General features: G+C 34.9%; 1 protein-coding gene across 1 annotated transcript in view; it reads right to left on the bottom strand.

Moving 5' to 3' along the window:
- The window catches only part of SLC26A7 (solute carrier family 26 member 7), a 329,129-nt gene that overhangs the window by 126,718 nt on the left and 178,127 nt on the right, over nt 1-24,284 (bottom strand). Inside the window, exon 4 of the mRNA XM_082363299.1 lies at nt 20,556-20,728. Within this exon, the coding sequence (XP_082219425.1) occupies nt 20,556-20,728 (173 nt within the window). The remainder of the gene's footprint in view (nt 1-20,555; nt 20,729-24,284) is intronic.

Raw genomic sequence — 24,284 nt, forward strand, 5'->3', positions numbered from 1 at the left:
TAAATAAAAAAATTTTAAGTTATAATAAATAAATTGAATTCTTAGCTCAAAAACTAGAAAAATGATAAACTAAAAAAATAGCAAAAGGAAGGAAATAATAAAGATAAAAGCAGAGATACCAATAGAAAAAAAAAAGATCTACTATTTCAAAATCCTGTTATTTAAAAAAATAAAGAATTAACAAAATAGACAAACCACCAGCTAATTTGTTCATGAAGAAAGGATAAAAGCACAAATATAAAAATAAGAATTGACCAAGGGGAAAAAAGATTAAAATAAGAGATTATTTTAAAATCATAAGAAATTAAAGACCTACATACAAATGAATTTGAAAAGCTACACGAAAATGATAATTTTCTACAGAAATTTTCTAGCAAAATTCCAATTGCCAAATTTGACAAATTAGAGATAGAATGCTTAAACTGATCAACTTTTGTAGAAGAAATAGAGTACATTATCAGTAAGTCACCCCAAAGAGCACCAGGGAGCAAATGATTTCAATGGGAGATTCTTTAAAGGAGGATTCTACAAAACCTTCAAAGACTAGATGTTCCAAAAGTATGATACATTGCTTAAGAACATTGGAAAAGAATGTTAAGAAGAAAGAAAAACATTGATAACTAGATCTGATAAAGATAGTACAAAAACGAAAACTATACACCAATACCACTGAAGAAGAATAATGCAAAAGTACTAAATAAAAATTTAATAAACAGAATCCAAACCACAATAAGAATAAAATAGAGGTGTGGCCAAGATAGTGGAGTAGGAAAACCCTGAACTCACCTCCTCCTATGGGCACACTAATATTACAACTATTTACAGAGCAACTATCTATGAGAACAACCTGAAGAGTAGCAGAAATGATGTTCCACAAACAGAGATATAAAAAGGAAACCACAATGAGATGGGTAGAAGGGGCAGAGATGCAGTACAGTCAGGAACCACACCCTAGGTAGGCAACTCACGAATGGGAGGACAATCACAATTGCATGGGTTCTCCCCAAGAAGTGATGGGTCCTAGTCACACATCAGGCTCCCGAGCCTGGGGGTTCTACACCAAGAAAATGAGGTCCCATAATGTCTGGCTTTAAAGACCAGGAGGACTTGCATACAGGAGAGCCCAGAGAGTTGTAGGAGCAGAAACTCTCTTCTTAAAGAGTGTTTGTGAAGTCTCACATGTTCCACGTCCCAGCATGAAGGCAGTGATTTAAAATGAGCCTGGGTCAGATCCAACTGCTGATCTTTGAAAGTCTCCTAGAGAGGCAGGAGGTAACTGGGGACACAGATGCTGGGGTCAGCCATTTTTTGGAGCTTGTTCTACCACAAAGACACTGGTGCTAGCAAGTGACATTTTGAAATCCTCCCGCTAGTCTATTAGTCCTGAGGGCATACTTGTCCACCAGTGGGCCAGCACCATCCTGGGCCCACGACAGCTAGCCACCTGGGGATGCAGCCCTGCCCAACCGTGACACTGAACCACCCCAGGATCTCCCAAAATTCATGGCCAGCTATCCCACAACCACTACATGAAGCAGGTTCTTAAAATAACCAGGCCAGTGGCTAGGCCCACGTATACCCTAAAAGGGCCCACACAGCTCATATAAGAGGAAACCTTCAATCATATAGCTCTGGTGACCAGAGAAGAGTGTGCTGCTGAGCCCCACATGAAGTCTCCTACATAGTCACTTCTCTAACATACAGAAACATAACTGACCTAATAGATAGAAAGAAACACAGAGATTTGGGCAAAATGAGGAGACAGAAGAGTATGTTCCAAACAAAGGAGTAAGAAAAAAGCCCAGAAAAAGAACTAAACAAAGTGGAGATAAGCAATCACTTGATAAAGAGTTCAAGGTAATGATCATAAACATGCTCAATGACCTTAGGAGAAGAATGGATGAACACAGTCAGAATTTTAACAAAGAGTTGGAAAATATAAAGATAACCAAAGAGAGATGAATAATAAAATTAATTAAAAATACCCTAAAAAAAAAAATCAAAAGGATATTAGATGGTACCAAAGAAACGAATCAGTGAACTGGAAGACAGGTTAGGGGAAATCACTCAAGCCAGACAGAGAAAAGAAAAAAAAACGAATTTTAAAATAAGGATAGTTGAAGAGACCACTGAGACAACATTGGGACAACATCAAGCCAAGTAACATTAACATTATAGGGATTCCAGAAGAATAGAGAGAGAAAGGCACAGAGAACTTATTTGAAGAATTAAATAAATTAGAAAATTTCCTAATCTGGGAAAAGAAACAGAAATCCAGGTCCACGAAGCACAGAGAGCTCCAAACAAGATGAACCCTAAGAGGTTCACACTAAAACACATTATAATTAAAATGCCAAAACTTAAAGAAAGAATTTTAAAAGGAGCAAGAGAAAAGCAACTAGTTATATACAAGGGAACTCCCACAGAGCTATCAGCTGACTTTTCAGCAGAAGTTTTACAGTCCAGAAGGTAGTGGCATGACATATTCAAAATAATGAAAGGAAAAAAATCTATGACCAAGAATACTTTCTCCACCAAAGATATTTTTCAGATTTGAAGGAGAGGTGAAGGGTTTTACAGACAAGCAAAAGCTAAAAGAGTTCAGTACCATTAAACTGGCTTTAAAAGAAATGATAAAGAGACTTCTCTAAGTGGAAAAGAGAAGACCACAACTAGAACTAAGAAAATCACAAAAGTAAAATCTTATTGGTAAAGATAAACATATAGTAAAGACAGCAGATCAACCACTTATGAAGCTATCAGAAAGGTTAAAAGACAAAAGTAGTAAAATCCTCTATATCCACAATAAGTAGTTAAGAGATACACAAAACAAAAATATGCAAAATAAGATTTCAAAGAAATTAAGTGTGGGGGGGATGAATAAAAATGCAAGGTTCTTCAAATACATTTGAACTTAAGAGATCATCAACTTGTTATACATGAACCTCACGGTAACCACAAAACAAAAACTTATAATATATACACACAATAAAGAAGAAAGGAATCCAAGAATAACACTAAATATTGTCATCAAATAACAACGGAAGAGAGCAAAAGAAGAATAAAGAAACAAAAAACAACTACAAAAATAATCAGAAAACAATTAACAAAATTGCAATAAGTAGATAACTATCAATAATTATTTTAAAAGTTAATAGACTAAATGCTGCAGTCAAAAATCCACTTCACAGAGTGGCTGAATGGGTTAAAAAAAACAAGACTCATATATATGCTGCCTACAAAAGACTCATTTCAGAAATAAAGACACCCACAAACTGAAAGTGAGGAAATGAAATGAGGAAATGAAAGTAAACAAATGAAAATGAAAAGAAAGGTGAGGTAGCAATATTTATATGACACAAAATAAACTTTAAAACAAAGACTGTAATAAGACACAAAGAAGGAAATTACATGATGATAAAGGGATCAATCCAACAAGAAGATATAACAATTTTGAATATATATGCACCTAACATAGAAGCACCTAAATACATAAAGCAAATATTAACAGAAATAAAGAGAGAAGTTAACAGTAACTCAATAATAGTGAGAGACTTTAACAACCCACTTACATCAATAGACAGATCATTCAAACAGAAAATCAATAAGGAAAACTGGCCTTAGATGACACATTAGACCAGATAAACTTAATAGATACATAGAGAACATTCCATCCAAAAGCAGCAGAATGCACATTCTTTTCAAGTGCACATGGAACATTCTCCAGAATAGATCACATGCTAGACCACAAAACATGTCTCACTAAACTTAAGAAAATTGAAATCATATCAAACAGCTTTTCTGGCCACAATGGCATGGGACCAGAAATCAACAAGAAAAAATGCAAAACCACAAACACGTGGAGGCTAAACAATATGCTACTAAAAAACCAATTGATCACTGAGAAAATAAAAGAGGCAACCAAAAAATACCTGGACGTAAAAAGGAAAAACAATGATCCAAAATCCACGGAATACCACAAAAGTAACTTTAAGAGGGAAGTTTATAGTGATAAAATCTTACCTCAGGAAACAAGGAAAATCTCAAAAACAATCTAATCTACACATAAAGGAAGTAGAAAAAGAAGAACAAACAAAACTCAAAGTTAGTAGAAAGGAAAAAATTCATAAAGATCAGAACAGAAATAAATGAAACAAAATAAACAAAATTGGGACAAACCTTTAGCCAGATTCACCAAGAAAAAAAGAGAGAGAACCTAAATAAATAAAATAAATAGAAATAAAAGAGAAGATACAACCAACACCACAGAAATACAAGAGGTCATAGGAAATTACTATGAACAATTATATGCCCATAAAATGGACAACCTAGAAGAAATCAATAAATTCTTAAAAAGTTCAATCTACCAACTCTGAATCAGGAAGAAATATAAAATATGAACTGACCAATTACCAATAATGAAATTGAATCAGTAATTAAAACAAACAAATAAATAAAAGTCCAGGATCAGACAGCTTCATAGGTGAATTTTACAAAATATTTAAAGAAAAGTTAACACCTATCCTTCCCAAACTATTCCAAAAAACTGTAGAGGAAGGAACACTTCCAAACTCATTCTATGAGGTCAGCCTTACCCTGATACAAAAACTAGGCAAAGACACCACTAAAAAAGGAAATTACAGGACAGTATCACTGATTAAAAATGATGTTAAAATTCTCAACAAAATAATAGCAAACCAAAATCAACAATACAGTAAAAGGATCATATACCATGATCACGTGGGATTTAACCCATGGATATAAGGATGGCTCAGTATTCACAAATCAATCAATGTAATACACCACATTAAACAAAATGAAGAATAAAAATCATATGATCATCTCAATAGATGCAGAAAAAGGTTTTCACAAAATTCAACATCCATTTGTAAAAATCTCAACAAACTGGGTATAAAAGGAACATACCTCAACATAATAAAGACCATATACACCCCACAGCTGACATCATACTCAATGGTGAAAAGCTAAAAGCATTTACTATAAGATCAGAAATAATACATGGATACACACTGTTGCCACTATTATTCAACATAGTATTGGAAGTTCTAGCAACAGCAATTAGACAAGAAAAAGAAGTAAATGAAATCCAAATTATAAAGGAAGAAGTAGCAAATGACATGATACTGTGTATAGAAAATCCTAAAGACACCACCAAAAACTATTAGAACTAATATAGGAATTCAGTAAAGTTACAGGATAGAAAATTGATATACAGAAACTTGCTGTTTGTATACACTAACAATAAACAATCAGAAAGAGAAATTAAGAAAACAATCCCATTTACAATTGCATCAAAAAAGAATAAAATACCTAAGAGTATATCTAACCAAGGTGGTAAAAGAACTGTCCCCTGAAAACTATAAGACTGATGAATGAAATTGAAGATGACACACACACAAAAAATTGTAAAGATAATACTGTGCTCACAGATTGGAAGAATTAATATTGTTAAAATGATCAGACTACCAAAGGCAATCTACAAATTCAGTCTTTATCAAAGAATCAATGGCATTTTTCATAGAACTAAAACAAGTAATTCTAAAATTTGTATGGAAACACAAAAGACCCAGAATAGCCAAAACATCTTGAGAAAGAACAAGAAAGCTGGAGGTATCATGCTGTCTGATTTCAAACTATATTACAAAGCTGTAATAATCAAAACAGTATTGTACTGGCACAAAAATGACACATATAGATCAATGAAGCAGAATAGAGAACCCAAGACCTCACATTTATATGATCAAGTAATCTACAATGAAGGAAGGAAGACTATATAATGGGGAAAAGATAGACTCTTCAATAAATGATGTTAGGAAAATTGAACAGCTAAATACAAAAGAATCACTTTAGACTATTTTCTCACATCATATACAAAAATAAACTCAAAATGGTTTAAAGATTCAAATGTAAGACCTGAAACTATAAAACTCCTAGAAGAGAACATAGGCAGTACATTCTTTGACATCATCCTTAACAATATTTTTTTGGATGTCTCCTCAGGCAATGGAAATAAAAGCAAAAATAAACAAATGGAACCACACCAAATTAAAAAGCTTTTGTATAGCGAAGGAAACTATCAACAAAGCAAAAAGGAAGCCTACTGATGGGAGAAGATATTTGCAAATATATGTCTGATAAGGGGTTTATATCCAAAACATATAAAGAACTCATACAACTCAATATCGATAAACAAACAACCCAACTAAAAACTGGGCGGAGGACCCAAAAAGGCATTTTTCCAAAGAAGACAAACAGATGTCCAATAGACACATGAAAAGATGCTCAACATCACTTATAATCAGGAAAATGCAAATCAAAACTACAATGAGATACCACCTCACACCTGTCAGAATGGCTATCATCAAAAAGACAACAAATAACAAGTGTTGGCCAGGGTGTGAAGAAAAGGGAATCCACATGAAATGTTGGTGGGAATATAATTTGGTGCAGCTACTATAGAAAACATTATGGAGAGTCCCCCAAAAATTAAAAATATAATTACCATTTGATCCAGTAATTTCACTTCTGGGTATTCACTTGAAGAAAACAAAAACACTAATTCAAAAAGATATATTCACACTAATGTTCATTACCACATTATTTGCAATGGCTAAGATATGGAAGCAACCTAAGTGTACATCAACAGATGAATGGATAGAGAAGATCTGGTATGTATATACAATGGAATATTACTCAGCCACAAAAGGGAATGAAATCTTGCCACTTGTCACAACATGAATGGATCTACAGGGTTTATGCTAAGTGAAATAAGTCAGACAGAGAAAGGCAAATACCTCATGATCTCACTTATATGTGGAGTCTAAAAAGCAAAACAAAGAAAACAAAATAAAAACAGACTTATAGATACAGAGAGCATATGGGTAGTTGCCAGAGGAAGGTAGGGTGGGAGGTAGGAAGCGAAAGAGTTTCAGGTGATTAAGAGGTACAAACCTCCAGTTATATAATAAATAAGTCACAAGGATGTGATATACAGCGCAAGTAGTATGGTCAATAATACTGTAATAACTTTCCATGGGACAGATGGACTAGACTAATCATGGTGATCATTTCATAATGTATACATATGTCAAATCATTATACAGTACAACTGAAACTAATTTAATATTGTACATGAACTATATTTCAATTTAAAAAAGAATAAAATACACCATGATCAAGTGGTATTTATTTGAGCAATATGATGTTGGTTCAATATTAAGGAATCCATTCATATAATATACCACATAATAGATTTAAGAAGAAAAAAATCATATACTTGTCTCTATAAATGCTGAAAAAGCCTATAACAATATTCAACACTTTTTCGGATTTCTATTCAAAACACAAAATTATAAAACAATAAATAATTTCTTAACATAATAACATATATAGACTTTATTTTTAAGGCCAGCATCTTAATTGAGATGCTAATGGCATTTTGAGTAAGCTTAAGAAAAAGACAAGAATGCCCACTGTTTCCACTATTATTTAACATTATAATAGAGGTATCATCTAATGCAATTGGACACGAGAAATCACAAATTATATGAATTTGTAAAGAAGTAAAAATATCTTTAGAAAATACTAGAGAATCAATGAACAATAAAATGAATTTAAATAATGAACTCAATAAGCTATCAAGATATATATAAAAAATCAATAGCTTTCATAGACACAAACAATAACTAACTAGATGGCATAGTGATAAAGAAAGCCTCATTTGTAGTAGCAACAAAGATGATTAAATACATAGGAATAAACTTGACAAAAATGTGCAAAACCCACGAGAGGAAACACTTCTGAAAGACACAGAATTATGGTTGAACAAAAGGTAAGGCATCCCTGTTATTGGATAGGACAACTCAACATCATAAATATGTCAGTTTAACACAATCCCAATAAAAATGTCAACAAACTTTTGTATGGAGCTAGACAAGATGATGCTAAATTTTATAAGGAAAAACAAACGTATAGGAATAGCTGGAACATACTAAGAAATAAAAACTACAAAGGTGGATTACTGCTGCAAGATAGTAAACCATACTATAAGTCTCCATCTCTAAAACAGGGTGGTACTGCCACGAGGATTTTATGTATAGACTAATAGAATAGAATAGAAAGTCCTGAGCTAGATCTAAATAAATATGGATATAATGAAGGTTGCATCTTAAAACATGGAAACAAAGATGAGCTTCTTAATAAATGTTGCTGGCATAACTGGCAAGCCATGTAGAAAAAAGATAAAGTTAGATCCATCTCATGCCACACACAAGAATAAACTCCACACTGATTATGAAACTAAATGTAAAAGAAAAATTATATATAAACATATATATAATAGAAAATAATTTAATAAATTAATGTGGAAAAATATGGTGAATTCCTCTGTAAACTCAGTGTAGGAAAAAAATTTCTAATGCTGACTCAAAATCTGGGGGCAAAAAAAGAAAGAATTCATCAATTTGACTATATAAATTTTTTTTAATGGCATGGTAAAATAAAGTTAAAGAAGAACTGTCAAATTAGAAGAAAACATTTGCAGCATATATCACAGATAAAGGACTAATATCCATAATACATAAAGGACCCATAAAATTTGAGAGGTAAAGGACCAAAACTGTGATAGAAAAATGGGAAAGATATATGAACAGACAATTCACAAAACTGATATAAATGGTCTTAAACATACGAAAAAGTGTCAAACCTCTCATAATTTAAGAAACACAAATTACCCTTGTAATATAATTTCTCACCTACCTGATTGGCTAAAATTGAAAAGTCTCACAACACATTCTGTTGGTGAGGCTGAGGGAACTCTCATACATTTCCATGGGAATGCAAACTGCTACAACTCGTTTGGAAGGGAATTTGACAATCTCTAACAAATGTACATATGCACCGACTTTTTGGATCCAGGAATTCCATTCTAAGACTTCACCTTGAACAGATACCATTAACATTATGAAAATTCATGTGCACATACATAGCAGCATTGTTTACAATTGCAAAATATTGGAATCAACCAAAATGCTCAAATATAGATGTGTTGAATCACTATGATATATCTATATAATTAAGTACTATGCAGCAATAAAAAAGCATGAAGGACCTTTCTATGAGCTGACATGGAATGATTTCTAGGATATATTGTAAAATAAAGTAAAATACAAAAGAATACTACCTTTCATATGACAAAATGTGGCAAATAAGAAAATACACATGTATCTTCTCATTGTGCAATAAGAAAAACTAGAAGTATAAACCTGGAATGAATGAGATGGGTTACCCCCAGAAGGTGAGTGAGACTAGGATAGAAATGATGAGGATATGGGGAGTGAAGTGTGACGAGACTGAAATTCTATGAGTGTGCCTTCTTTTAAAATGCCCTCTTGATATAATCATAATTAAAATCAACAAATGTCAGACTCAATTATTTTTTTTAATCACAAAATTATTACCTGGCATAATGTTTGCTATTTCTTAGGTTTCAGATTCCTGAACTAATATAGGCATATCTCATTTTATTGTACTTTGCAAATACTGTGTTTCTTTTAAAAATTGAAGATATGTGGCAACCCTACATCAAGAAAGTCTGTGCCATTTTTACAACAGCATTTGCTCAATTTGTGTCGCTGTGTCACATTTTGGTAATTCTCTCAATATTTGAAAAATTTTCATTATTATTATATTTGTTATGGTAATCTGTGATCAGCGATCTTTGATGTTACTGTCACAAGCCTCTGAAGGTTCAGGTGACGGTTAGCATTTTTTAAGCAATAAAGTATTTAATTAAGGTATGTACATTGCTTTTCTAGACATAATACTATTTAATACTTAATAGACTATAATATGCTGTAAACATAACCTATATTTGTACTTGGAAACCAAAAACTTTGTGACTTGTTTTATTGCAATATTCACTTGAGGACCTGGATCCAAAAGATCCAACAGACCATAGGGTTTTGGTTGACAACAGACAGATGGCTTTGGAGGTCAAATAAAGTCCAGCCATTTGTTTAAAAATTGGCTAAAATATAGGTCACATGTCCAGGATCAGAGCTAATGAAAAGGAAAGCAGATGCTTGATGAAGTTACAAGACAAAATATGTAACTCTGGATCAGACCTTACAAGTAATAAAAGGCCATGAAAACCAAACTATTTTTACTATCTTTGATAATATCTTGTTTTAATCTTGTGATTCTGTGGAGTTTCATTCTGGGAAATGAGACATTTATTTTTATGTTACTAGAATTCTGGCATTTACATTTATATTTTATTATCATTTAAATTATTAATCCAGGAAGCAACCTAAATGCCTATTGACAGATGAATAGATAAAGAAGATGTGGTACATATATACAATGAAATATAACTCAGCCATAAAAAGGAATGAAATTGGGTCATTTGTAGAGACATGGATGGACCTAGAGACTGTCATACGGAGTGAAGTAAGTCAGAGAGAAAAAAACAAATATCGTATATTAATGCATATATGTACAATATACAAAAATGGTTCAGATGAACCAGTTTGCAAGGTAGAAATAGAGACACAGATGTAGAGAAAAAATGTACGGACACCAAGGGGGGAAAGTGGCAGCAGGGGGGTGGTGGTGTGATGAATTGGGAGACTGGGATTGACATATATACACTAATATGTATAAAATGGATAACTACTAAGAACCTGCTGTATAAAAAATAAATAAAATTCAAAAAATAAATAAAATAAAATAAAAGAGGTTGCTCGATCTTATTGCTAATTATATATGCTCTTAGAGTTTTAAAAAATACTAAAACTACTTGTTCCTAAAACTACTTGTTCCATGCTGAATGGGATAAGAGAAGGTCCAAACCTAGGAAAAATCATAAATTCAAAGAGAAATATGAATGGATAACAATGGGACCAGAAGAAGTAGTGATAATATCTTTGCTGTGTTAACACAGAGATTTTTATTTTAAATGAACATAAATTAAGGAAAATCTATACCAAATCTATGGCAACATATCCAAGTCTGAATCACCAGTTCACATGGCTGATTATTTCTGAGATGGACACAGATAATAGATTCATGAAGGGGACTCACATAGGCCAAGCTAGGAAGAAAAGGCCACTAACCTTGCTTTTGCAAGTCTCAGAAATAGGCTGACATCATTCATGTCATGTTAAAAATAAATAGCAAAGGTTATAAGGTACCCAGGCAACAGGTTTGTATTTCGTGAAACCACAGACTCAGCCACAGAATATATCTATTGGCCTTCTAGTCTGATAATCTCCTAGGTAAAGCTACCACTCAGATGATCTGTTTTCTGAGGAACTGTGAATGCTGGAGTTCTTTGTCTTACATACTTAATTCTTCCATCCTTTTTACATAGCTAGAAGGCAATGTAACTCTAAGAATTTTAATGTTTCTTTCCCTCTAGGTTATATTTTTCTTCCTACCATCCAATTACAGGCAATCATCAACTATTTTTCTCTCTTCTTGTAATTTACACCATCTTTGACCTTGTAAATAATGTAATACTGTAAAATAGAGCCTCTAGCAACACAGAAAACAGCCACCAAGGAAGTTAATGTATACCTAAGCCAGTTTAAAATGAGAGAGTAAGCCAAAATGGCTATCAAGTAGGCAACCCATGTCTAATAGTCAGTACTTGTCTACATTTATTTTATTTTCACTTCTGAGTTATCTAATTTTGACAACTGATTAGAAACAGTAAATTACACTGTCTGATATTTTTTTTATCTTCTAAATTTATTTATTTATTTATTTTTGGCTGTGTTGGGTCTTTGTTGCTGTGTGAGGGCTTTCTCTAGTTGCGGCTAGTGGGGTCTACTCTTCATTGCAGTGCGTGAGCTTCTCATTGCGGTGGTTTCTCTTGTTGCAGAGCATGGACTTTAGGCATGTGGGCTACAGTAGTTGTGGCATGTGGGCTCAGTAGTTGTGGCTCGTGGGCTCTAGAGTGCAGGCTTAGTAGTTGTGGCACACGGGCTTAGTTGCTCTCTGGCATGTGGGATCTTCCCAGACCAGGGCTCAAACCTGTGTCCCCTGCATTGGCAGGTGGATTCTTAACCACTGCATGACCAGGGAAGCCCCCATAGTCTGATATTTTGAAGAAACAGATAGACTAGAGCAGATCTGGCAACAACAAACATGCTTGATGCTGAAAGGGGCAGACTGGTACAGATCTGAATACCAAACCCTCACACCAGCAAGTCTATGGCACAAACTAAATATCATTTGTTAACTGATGTAGACAGTAAAATCATAAGATCTGAAAATTGGGAAGGATCCTAGCAATCTAGTCATGTCTCCTTCCCATTGTAGGAATTTTTCCTACATTATCCTATGGTGATGATCTGATCACTGTGTGAATACACGGACTACATCATTGCCTTACAAGGAAACCCATTCCCTTTTAAAAAAACATTTTATAGAAAGCTCGTTCTTGAAAAGTGAAGAACTCCTTCCCTGTAAATCCTATTTATTGATTTTAATTCACTTATTCAACTGGCACTTATAAAGTAACTACTCTATTTAGTAGACAATATTTTCATAAAGATAAAACACATCTGCCCTTTATCCATGTAGAGAGACAAACCCATGAACAAGAATAAAAATAAAGCAACAGAGTAAGTGCCCAAGGTGGGGGAGTAGGGAGACCCTGAGCTCACCTCCTCCCACAGGCACATCTAAAATTACAACTATATACAGAGCAACTATTGATGAGAAAGACTAGAAGACTAGCAGAAAAGATCTTCTACAACTAAAAATATAATGAAGGAACCACAATGAGATGAGTAGATGGGTAGAGACACAGTATAGTTGAGACTCACACCCCTAGTAGGTGACCCACAAACAGGAGGATAATTACAATTGCAGAGGTTCTCCATAAGGAGTGAGGGGTCTCAGTCCCACATCATGTTCCCTAGCCTGGAGGTCCTGCAGTGGAAAGAAGAGCACGCAGAATGTTTGGCTTTGAAGGCCATTGGGGCTTATTTTGGGGAGTGCCAGAGGACTGTGGAAATATAAACTCCACTCTTAAAGAGCACACACAAAATCTCACATACTCTGGAACCTAGGGCAGAAGCAGTGATTTGAAAGGAGCCTGGGTTAGACACATTTGCTGACCCTGGAGAGCCTCCTGTAGAGGCAGGAGGTAACTGGGACTCATCCTGGAGACATAGACACTGGTTGCAGCCACTTTAGGGAGCTCATTCTACCATGAGGACACTGGTGCTGGCAAAGGCCATTTTGGAATCCTCCCTCTAGCTTATTAGCACTGGAACCCAGCGCCACCCACCAACCTGTAGGCACCAGTACTAAGATGCCTCAGGCCAAGTAGCTAATCAGGCAGGGACACAGCCCCAACCACCAGCAGCACTGCTGCATTAAGACCCTCTGAGACCATAGCCACCGTGGGACAGGTCCTACCCACAGATGGCTGACACACCAGTGCAACCATACTAGCCTGAGGCCACACCCCCCATGCCTCACAGCCAGAAATAGGGACCCAGCCCCACCCACCAGTAGACCAACATCAACTCTGGAAAACTCAGGGTCCTGAAGCCAGAGACCCTGGGACCCAGCTCTGCCCACCAGTGGGCAGGCACCAGCCCTAGGACTCACTGAGCCCTGGCACCACCCATTAGTGGGCCAGTACACCAATGTCAGATACCCAGGGCCCTGCAGCCAGAGACCCTGGGACCAAGCTCCACTCACCAGTGGGCCCACACTAGCTTTAAGAAATGACTTCAACCACCAGTGGGTGGACACCAGCCCAAGGACCACCATGACCCTGCAGCTTGCGATGTCATGACACAGCCCACCCACCAGCAGACCAATGTCAGCACTGAGACACCTTGGGCACCTCAACCAGCCACCCCAGGAACCTGCCCCACCCACCAGAAGGTTGACACCAGTTTTGGACACCCCAGACTCCCAGCCAACTGTGTCAGGAACAGGTCCTGTCCAGCAGTGAGAAAACTCCAGCTCTGGGACCCTTAGGGCCCTGTAGCCAGAGACCCCAGGACCTGGCTTTACCCACCAGTGAGCTAGCACTAGCCACTGGACCCCCAGGGACCAGGCCCCACATACCAGGAGGCTGACACCAGCTTTGGGAAACCCCAGACACTGCAGCCAGCCACGTCAGGAACTGACCCCACCCACTAGCAGGACAAGACTACATCCAAGATTATTGGGCCCACAACCACGCACCCCAGAACCCAGTTCCACGTACCAGCAGGCCAGCACTAGCCCTGGGACCACCTGGGGCTTTGCAAACAGCCACATCATTACCAGGCCCTGCCCACCTGCAGCAGGCAGTTTTCCCAAAAGGCAGGGCCTAGCAACCAAGCTGGACAGACCATCTACAGTAGTCAGCCCGCAAAAACAGAAGGATGCAGACAGCTCAATAAGGGGCACACCTACAATATATAGAACTGGTGATCAGAGAGTAGTGTGCTGCTGGGACAGATAGGACATCTCCTACAAAAAGCAACTTCTCCAAGGTCAGGAAACATAGCCAACCTACCAAATTCATAGAAATAAAAATAACAAATTAGGCAAATAGAGGTAACAGAGGAATATATTCCAAATGAAGGAACAATAAAAAAAAAAAACAAAGTGAAGTGGAGATATGCAACCTCCCCAATAAAGCTTAAAGGTAATGATCATAAAGATTCTCAGACAACTCAGGAGAAGATTAGATGAACAGAGTAAGAAGGTAGAAGATTTTTAGCAAAGAGTTAGAAAATATAAAGAAGAACCAAACAGAGATGAAGAATACAATAACTGAAATAAAAAAACACACTAGAAGGAATCAACAGTAATTAGAAGAATGGATTAGGAAGCTGGATGACAGAGTAGTGGAATTCACTGAAACTGAACAGAAAAAAGAATAAAAAGAAATGAGGACAGTTAAAGAGACCTCTGGGACAACATCAAGCATACTAACATTCACATTTTAGGAGTCCCAGAAGAAGAGAGAAAGGGGCAGAGAACTTATTTGAAGAAATAAGGGCTGAAAATATCCCTAACCTGGAAAAGGAAACAGACATCAAGGTCCAGGAAACACAGAGAGTTCCAAACAAGATGAACCAAAATAGGTTTACACAAAGGCACATTAAAATAACAATGTCAAAAATTAAACATAAAGAGAAAATATTAAAATAAGCAGGGAAAGGAAATTAGTTATGTAAAAGAGACTTCCCATAAGGCTATCAGCTGACTTTTTGGCAGAAACTATACAAGCCACAGGGAGTGGCATGATAAATTAAAGTGAGGAAGGAGAAAACCCTACAACCAAGAATACTCTACCCGGCAAGACTGTCATTCAGATTTCATGAAGAGATGAAAAGTTTTAAAGACAGGCAAAAACTAAGAGTTAAACACCACCAAAGCAGCTTTACAAGAAATGTTAAAGGGACTTCCCCAAGTGAAAAAGACCACTAGATACATAAAAATTGAGGAAGAAAAAAATCTCATTGGTAAAGGCAAATACATAATGAAGGTAGTAAATCAACCACATATAAAGTTAGCTGGGAGGTTTAAAGACCAAAGTAGTAAAATCATCTAAACCACCATAAGTAGTTAAGGGATATTTTTTAAAAGTTGTAAGATATGAAACATTAAATGTGGGGTGGGGGATGCAGGACTGTTAGAATGCATTTGAACTTAAGAAATGAACAACCCCAAATAATCACATATACATATAGAGGTTGCTATACATAAACCTCATAGTAACCACAAACCAAAAATCTATAATAGATACACACTCAATAAAAGAGAAAGGAATCCAAAGATAACACTAATGATAGTTATCAAATCACAAAGGAAGAGAACAAAAGAAGAATAAAGGAGCAAAAACATCACAAAACGATCAGAAAACAATTAACAAAATGGCAATAAGTAGATAAATATTAATAATTACTTTGAAAGTTAAAGGACTGAATGCTCCAATCAAAAATCCACTCTACATAGAGTCACTGAATGGATAAAAAAACAAGACCCATATATATGCTGCCTACAAAAGACTCACTTCAGAAATAAAGACACCTGCAAACTGAAAGTGAGGTGTTGGGAAAAGTTATTCCATGCAAATGAAAATGAAAAGAAAGATGAGGTAGCAATATTTATATGACACAAAATAGACTTTAAAACAAAGACTGTAATAAGAGACAAAAAAGGACATTACATAATGATAAAAGGATCAATCCACGAAGATAAAACAATTGTAAATATATATGCACTCAACATAGGAACAACTAAATACATAGAGCCAATATTAACAGACATAAAGAAAGAAATTGACAGTAACACAATAATAGTGGGAGACTTTAACATCCCACTTAAATCAATGAATAGATCATCCAGACAGAAATTCAAAAAGAGTGGCCTTAAATGATGCATTATACCAAATGGACTTACTAGTCATATATAGAACGTTCTATCCAAAAGCAGATGAATATACATTCTTTTCAAGTGTACATTGAACTATATTCAGGATAGATCCCATGCTAGACCATAAAGCAAGTTTCTGTAAATTTAAGAAAACTGAAATCATTTTAAGCATCATTTCCGACCACAACACTTTGAGACTAGAAATTAATTACAAGAAAAAAAAACTGCAAAAACACAAACTCATGGAAGCTAAACAGTATGCTACTAAACAAAATTTAAAAATCAAAGAGGAAAAAATGAAAAAGGAAATCAAAAAGTATCAGGAGATTAATGGAAATGAAAAGACAAGGATCCAAAATTCTATGGGAAGCAGAAAAGGCAGTACTAAGAGGGGACTTTAGAGTGATACAAGCTTACCTCTGGAAACAAGAAAAATCTCAAATAAACAACCTAACCTGATACCTAAAGGAACCAGAAAAGGAAGAACAAACAAAACACAAAGTCAGCAGAAGGAAAAAAATTATAAAGATCAGAGAGGATATAAATTAAATAGAGACTAAAAAAAAAAAAATTAAAAGGTCAATGAAACCAAAATCTTGTTCTTTGAAAAGATAAAGGATCATAAAAGATTACTAAGAAAAACTATATGCCAATAAAATGGACAACCAAGAAGAAATGGACAAATTCCTAGAAATGTACACTCTCCCAAGATTGTACCAAGAAGAAATAGAAAATACAAATAGACCAAATACCAGTAATGAAATTGAATCCATTAAAAAAAAAATAAAAAACAAAAAACAAACTACCAAGAAACAAAAGTCCAGGACCAAACAGCTTCACAGGTGAATTCTAGAAAACATTTAGAGAAGAGCTAACATTTACCCTTTTCAAACTACTCCAAAAAATTGCAGAGGAAATAGTGCTTTCAAACTCATTCTACAGCACCAGCATCACCCTGAAACCAAAACCAAAGGTATCAAACTAAAAAGAAAATTACAGGTCAATAGAACTGATGGACATAGATACAAAAATCATCAACATAATATTTACAAACCCAGTTCAACAATACAGTAAAAGGATGATACAGCATGATCAAGTGGGATTTATCCCAAGGATGTAAGGATGGTTCAATATTTGCAAATCCATCGATGTGATACACCACATAAACAAAGTGAAGAATAAAAATTGTGATCATATCAACAGATGCAGTGAAAGCTTTTCATAAAATTCAACACCCATTCTTGATCAAAACTCTCAACAAACTGGGAATAGAGGGAACATACGTCAACATAATAAAGAACCTATATACCCCACAGCTAACATCACATTCAATGGTGAAAAGCTGAAAGCATTTACTCTAAGATCTGAAATAAGACAAGGATGCCTACTCTCACCACTTTTATTTAACATAGCATTAGAAGTCATAGTCACAGCAATCAGACAAGAAAAAGTTAGTAATTCAAATTGGAAAGGAATAAATAGAACTGTCACTGTTTGTCCATGACATGATAAAATACATAGAAAATCCTAATGACACCACCAAAAAACTACAAAGAATTCTGTAAAGTTCCAAGATACAAAATTAATATACAGAAATCTGTTATATTTCTATAAACTAACAATGAATGATCATAAAGAGAAATTAAGAAAACAATCCCATTTACAATTGCATCAAAAAGAATAAAATACCTAGGAATAAATCTAACTAATGATGTAAAAACCTGTATGCAGGAAACTATAAGACACTGATGAAAAAGTTGAAGATGACACAAACAGGGACTTCCCTGGTGGCACAGTGGGTAAGATGCCACACTCCCAATGCAGGGGTCCCGGGTTCGATCCCTGGTCAGGTAACTAGATCCCACATGCATGCCACAACTAAGGATTCTCATGCCACAACCAAGGAGCCCATGAACTGCAACTAAGGATCCTGCCTACCACAACTAAGACCCAGTGCAACCAAATAAATAATAAATAAATAAAATATTTTTTATAAAGATGACACAAACAGTTAAAAAGATATATCATGTTCATAGATTGGAATAATTAATATTGTTAAAAGGACATACTATCCAAGGCAACCTACAGATTCATTGCAATCTGTATCAAAATCCCAATGGCATGCATTTTTCACAGAACTAGAGCAAATAATCCTAAAATTTATATGGAACCACAGAAGACCTCTAATAGCCAAAGCAATCTTGAGAAAAAAGAACAAAGCTGGAGGTATCACACTCCCAATTTCAAACTATACTACGTAGCTACAGTAATCAAAACAGTATGTTACTGGCACAAAAGCAGACACATAGATTAATGGAACAGAATAGAGAGCCCAGAAATGAACCCACACTTATATGGCCAATTAACCTACAACAAAGGAGGCAAGAATATACAATGGGGAAATGACAGCCTCTTCAATAAATGGGGTTGGGAAAACTGGGCAGCTACAAGCAAAAGAATCGAACTGGACTACTCTCTTACACTATGGACAAAAATTAACTCAAAATAGATTAAAGACTTAAATGTAAGACCTGAAACCATAAAACTCTAGAAACAGGCATTATGTTCTTTGGTTCTGTTTTTTTTTTAATTAAAAAAAAAAAATTCAGGTAGTATGCTCTTTGACATTGGCCTTAGTAATACTTTTATTGGATATGTTTCCTCAGACAAGGGAAACAAAAGCAAAAATAAACAAATGGGATTCATCAAACTAAAAAGTTTTGTACAGCAAAGTAATCTATGAACAAAACAAAAAGGTCACCTACTGAATGGGAGAAGATATTGCAAACAGTATATCTGATAATGGTTTAATATCCAAAAAGGTATAAAAAACTCATAGAACTCAACATAAAAAAAAACATACAACCCAACTAAAAAATGGGTAGAGGATCTGAACAGACATTTTTCCAAAGAAGACATACATTTGGTCAAAAGACACATGAAAAGATGCTCAACATCATTAATCATAAGGGAAATGCAAATCAAGACCACAATGAAATAGCACCTCACATCTGTCAGAATGGCTATTATCAAAAAGACGACAAATAACCAGTGCTGGTGAGGATGTAGAGAAAAGGGAACCCTGGTGCACTATTTGTGGGAATGTAAGTAAGTGCAGCCACTATGGAATACATTAGGGAGGGTCCTCAAAAAATTAAAAATAGAAATACAATATTATCCAGCACTTCTACTCCTGGGTATTTATTCAAAGAAAATGAAAACACTAATTAGAAAAGATATATGCACTCCTATGTTTATTGCAGCATTATTTATAATAGCCAAGATATGGAAGCAACCTAAATGCCCATCAGTAGAAGAAGGAATAAAGAAGATGTGGTCTATGTATACAATGGAATATTACTCAACCATATAAATAATGAAATCTTGCCATTTGCAACAACATGGATGGACCTAGAGGGTATTATGCTAAGTAAAATAAGTCAGACAAGAAAAGACAAATACTGTATGATTTCAATTATATATGGAATCTAAAAAACAAAACAATAAATAAACATAACAAAACAGAAGTAGAAATATAGAGAGAACAAATAAGTGGTTGCCAGAGGGAGGTGGGTGGGGAAAGGAAAGAAATAGGTGAAAGAAAATAGAAGTACAAACTTCCAGTTGCAAAACAAATGAGTCACAGGTATGAAATGCACAGTGTGGGGAATATAGTCAATAATCATGTAATATCTTTGTATGGTGACATATCTTAACTAGACTTATTATGGTGATTATTTTGAAATATATAGCAATATTGAATCACTATATTATGTAACTATAAGATAAATAAGTACAATGTGATAAATGTAATTAACACTGCTGTATGTTATACATGGAAGTTAAGAGCGTAAATCCTAAGTGTTCTCAGTACAAGAAAAAAATACTTTTTTCTATTTCTTTAATTTTGTATCTATATGAGATTATGGATGTTCATTAAACTTAAATTCCATGATGTATGTATGTCAAATCATTATGCTGTACACCTTAAGCTTATATAGTGCTGTATGTCAATTATCTCAATAAAACTGGAAGAAAAATTCAATTGACAAGAAAAGTTGACTTTAATAAAGCACCAATTGCCTTTTCTTTGCTACTGTCTCCCTTTCTTTATTCCCAAGTTTCAGTATACTTACCTGAATCACACCTCCCAAGAAGGAAACAGCTGCAGCAACACCAATCCTTTGCATCTCAAAGTCAGATAAGCCCAGCACACTTGTGTTACTCTGTGTGGTAAGGTTCTGACTGTTCAGAGGGACAAGCCGTTCCACTGCATTAGCTGATATTAAGGATGTCAAGGCAAACGTGCCTAAAGCGGGTGGGGGGGGATCTTCTGTTAGTAACAGACTCAGTAAACATTATTGGATTCCACCATTAAAGTTGAATCCATGTTGTAAAACCAAAACAGATCTATTAGAAGCACTCTCTTCTGCACCCCCACTATTCCACCGTTCACTCCATGGAAGAAACAGAAACCCACCTTTTTATATACACATATTTCTTCCACATACAGCCACGCCATCTACTTGCTATTCCCTCCTAGGCCATACATTTTCCTACCTCTCTGCAGACCTACATAGAGAATGTCCTCAGGACAGGGATTAAGATCATGGTGTGGATTTGAATTCAGCTCCTCCATACATCACTATCATGATTTAGAGCACATTACTTTGAGTCTAAATCACCTCATCCATAAAATGCGGGTAATAATGCCTATATTTTAGAGTTTGAGAAGAATATAAATGAGATGATAAATATGAAGACCTCAGTAGGCTCAGTGGAAAATATGACTCTTTGCTGAATCTGGGGCTCATTGACTGAAATGCTTGCTCCTCCAATCTACTTATGAAAACATTCTTGTCTTTCCTGGTCTGGCTCAAATTCCATATTCAACATAGATCCATCCCAGGCCAGGTTAAATCTTTCCATTCCCTGTGCTCTCATAACAGAGTACACCTTTATTATAGTATAACAACAACATGCTGTGGCCCATAAAATGATGAAACATACCATTTCTGTCTATTGTAACTAGATAAGTTTCAAAGGTATTTCCCAGGAATTGTCCTGGCCTGACACAAATGCAGGACCATTTTCAGTGTGTTCCCTTCTTCCCACCAAGAGTTCTGATGCTCTTATCTTGGCACAGCATGTCTGAGAACGTAGCCACACTGGCAGGGAAATGCCATTTCCCAAAGAGAGGGTTCAGCAATTTTGGATTAAAGAAACAAATTGCAGCGTGGTGCAAACATTCCCCCAACCCTTTACCTAAAGACCTTACTTTGCCCCAGGTCATAAATGACGCTGTGTAAAAAAGGGCCTGTCACAAGATGTAGGCATCTCAACAAATGGCATTCAGCCTCATAGGGCAAGAGAGCCAAGTCAGACAGAAACAAGGTCTCAGTGGAAAGCCGACACAGACAATCCTTTGGTTTTACAGGATAAGCGAGGCAGTATGTGCTGTGATTCAGAATAGTATGGTGATCGTAGCCTCCAATAAACCTCACCTTAAATCTCAGTACCATCTTAATCTCTTTATCTAAAGACAGAAATCATTCCTCACCCAATGGGGTTGTGATGAGACTTAAATGAAATAATGTACTATACCACATATCACAATATATTGCATGTAGCTGACACCTAAAAAAGGTAATTCTTAATAAGATTAAAACCAGAATGCTCTGTTATAGTCTGTTATTCAATGTTCACTGTTCCATTGAATTGATGGTATATAAATACATACAGCAAATTGAATATAGTTCTCTTAGGGAGCTAAGTCATTCTCAATAAATCATCAATAAATATCAACTGTCATGATCACTCTTCTCATCATATAGTACTAAATGCCATAGGATCTGCTCTTGCCTTATTTTTTCAAGATATGCTACAACAGAATTTCTCAAAGTCTGATATTCCTGAAAGTAAAGAAGTGTGTATTTTGGTCTTTAAATCTAGAACATAGAGCAAAATGATTTGTACAAAAGCCACTGAACAAATGACTAGCGAACTGAGAACAAAAATGATCTAGAGTTAATTTTTGAGTTTAGGCCTAGCTTTCCTAAGATTTGAAAGAAGATAAGAAGGAATTGAATGGTAAGAGAGAACAGCCATCAAAAATGTTTTGTTGAGAAAAGAAAAGTGAGTCTCACCTGTGTGTGAGTCACATCCCAAGAAATTCTCTAGAGAGAGACATTGCCAGCAATGGATATGGGGCTACCTACTGCGCCAACATGGTTATGGGAGTATTGCCTCTTTTCAAAGGATGACACTTTGCTGTTTCTGAGACAGTTGAGAACAATCAAGGATGTTGAGGCTGCTGGTGACTATATGATGATGTTGTGAATGACATTTTACCTTCTCTATCTTATTGGTCTTGCTTTGTCTTTATCTCCTCCCTACTACTCCTCTGCTCTTTCCTTCACTTTCTCAACTTTTCATTCTGGTTTAACCTACTAGTGGTACCCTTAAATACCACTAAACCCATCTAGTAGCTTAAGAGTGGGTGGCAAGACCTAATAGGAAGTGAATTGGGGCCTCAGAATTGGACAGGCCTAAGTTCAAATTCCTAGTCAAGTTACCTAACCTCTCTCAGCTTGCTTATTTGTAAGATGATGATAAAATATATAGCTACAAAATTTGGGTAGAGATTAAATGATATTTCATATATAAAAACATCTGTCACAATTCCTACCACATTTGGTAAATAATTGTTTGCTTATTTTCTTTTCTTCTACAGAGTATTCTATGGTCTCCCTAATCTTTTCTCTAAATTAATGAACATATTTTTCTCTTTAAAATTTTTTTCTCTAATTTAGAATATAATTATATCCTACAAATTGTCACATATGGGTTATCTTCAACAATTTTTTTTCCACTGGATTGATACCCAAGTTTCTGTTCTTTTCCTTTTTATTCTAAGTTATGTTCTTTGCAAGTCACAAGAAGCAATCAATGATTTATTCCTTTTTAAAATATATATGTATTTTAAATTAAAATAAGAAAATTGTGCTGTTAAAAATACAGCACATTTGGTGTCTTTATATTCTAGCTTTTGAATTATTTGCTTTTAACGATACCTCAAGCATTATTTATTATTGCATTTAGTAATTCATTATTGCATTCTGATTACCTGAGTTAGAGGTAAAATCCCAGATAAAGTAATTTTTCTTTATGAAAGCAACATCAATCTCTTAATAGTAAAATAGTAAAATGGAAGTAGGCATTCCCACACGCATATATACACCAAAATAAAGTACAATAATATTATTTAAAAGAAAAATATGTTCTCTATACTAAATGTTTGCAGAAAATTTAGGTTGGTTCCTATAATTAAGATCATAGGAAGGTCAAAAATAATTTGCTTGTATATTTCTCCTGATATATATATTATATATATATTATATTTAATATTATTAAATTTGTTAAATACAGAGCCTTATATATATATAAATACAATACTATGTATATATTGTGTATATATATAAATATATATATATATATACAATATATATATATATATATATATATAAATACAATACTATGAGGAAAAAGGATCATTTCTTCTTTACTCATTCTAAAGAATTCTAAATCTGTTGGGATAAAAAGAGAAATGAGGAGGTCCAGATGACTCTGTCTTTTGGAGAAGTGCTTATGCAGAAATAAAATGCCTTAAGCATTTATTGTGCTGTACAGTATCTATAGTAAAGTCTGTAAATTATATGTATTTTGAAATGTATATTATTTACCTAGTAGACTACAAGATTCCTATAGCTGTTAATAATATTTGTTAAATACAAAGTTTTATATAAATGGCAATTTCAAAACCATGTCACCAGTAAAATGTTTATGATTCCTTAGGAAATAAAGTG

Source organism: Balaenoptera borealis, assembly GCF_965194805.1.
Source record: "Balaenoptera borealis genome assembly, chromosome: 17".
Classification (NCBI taxonomy): domain Eukaryota; kingdom Metazoa; phylum Chordata; class Mammalia; order Artiodactyla; family Balaenopteridae; genus Balaenoptera; species Balaenoptera borealis.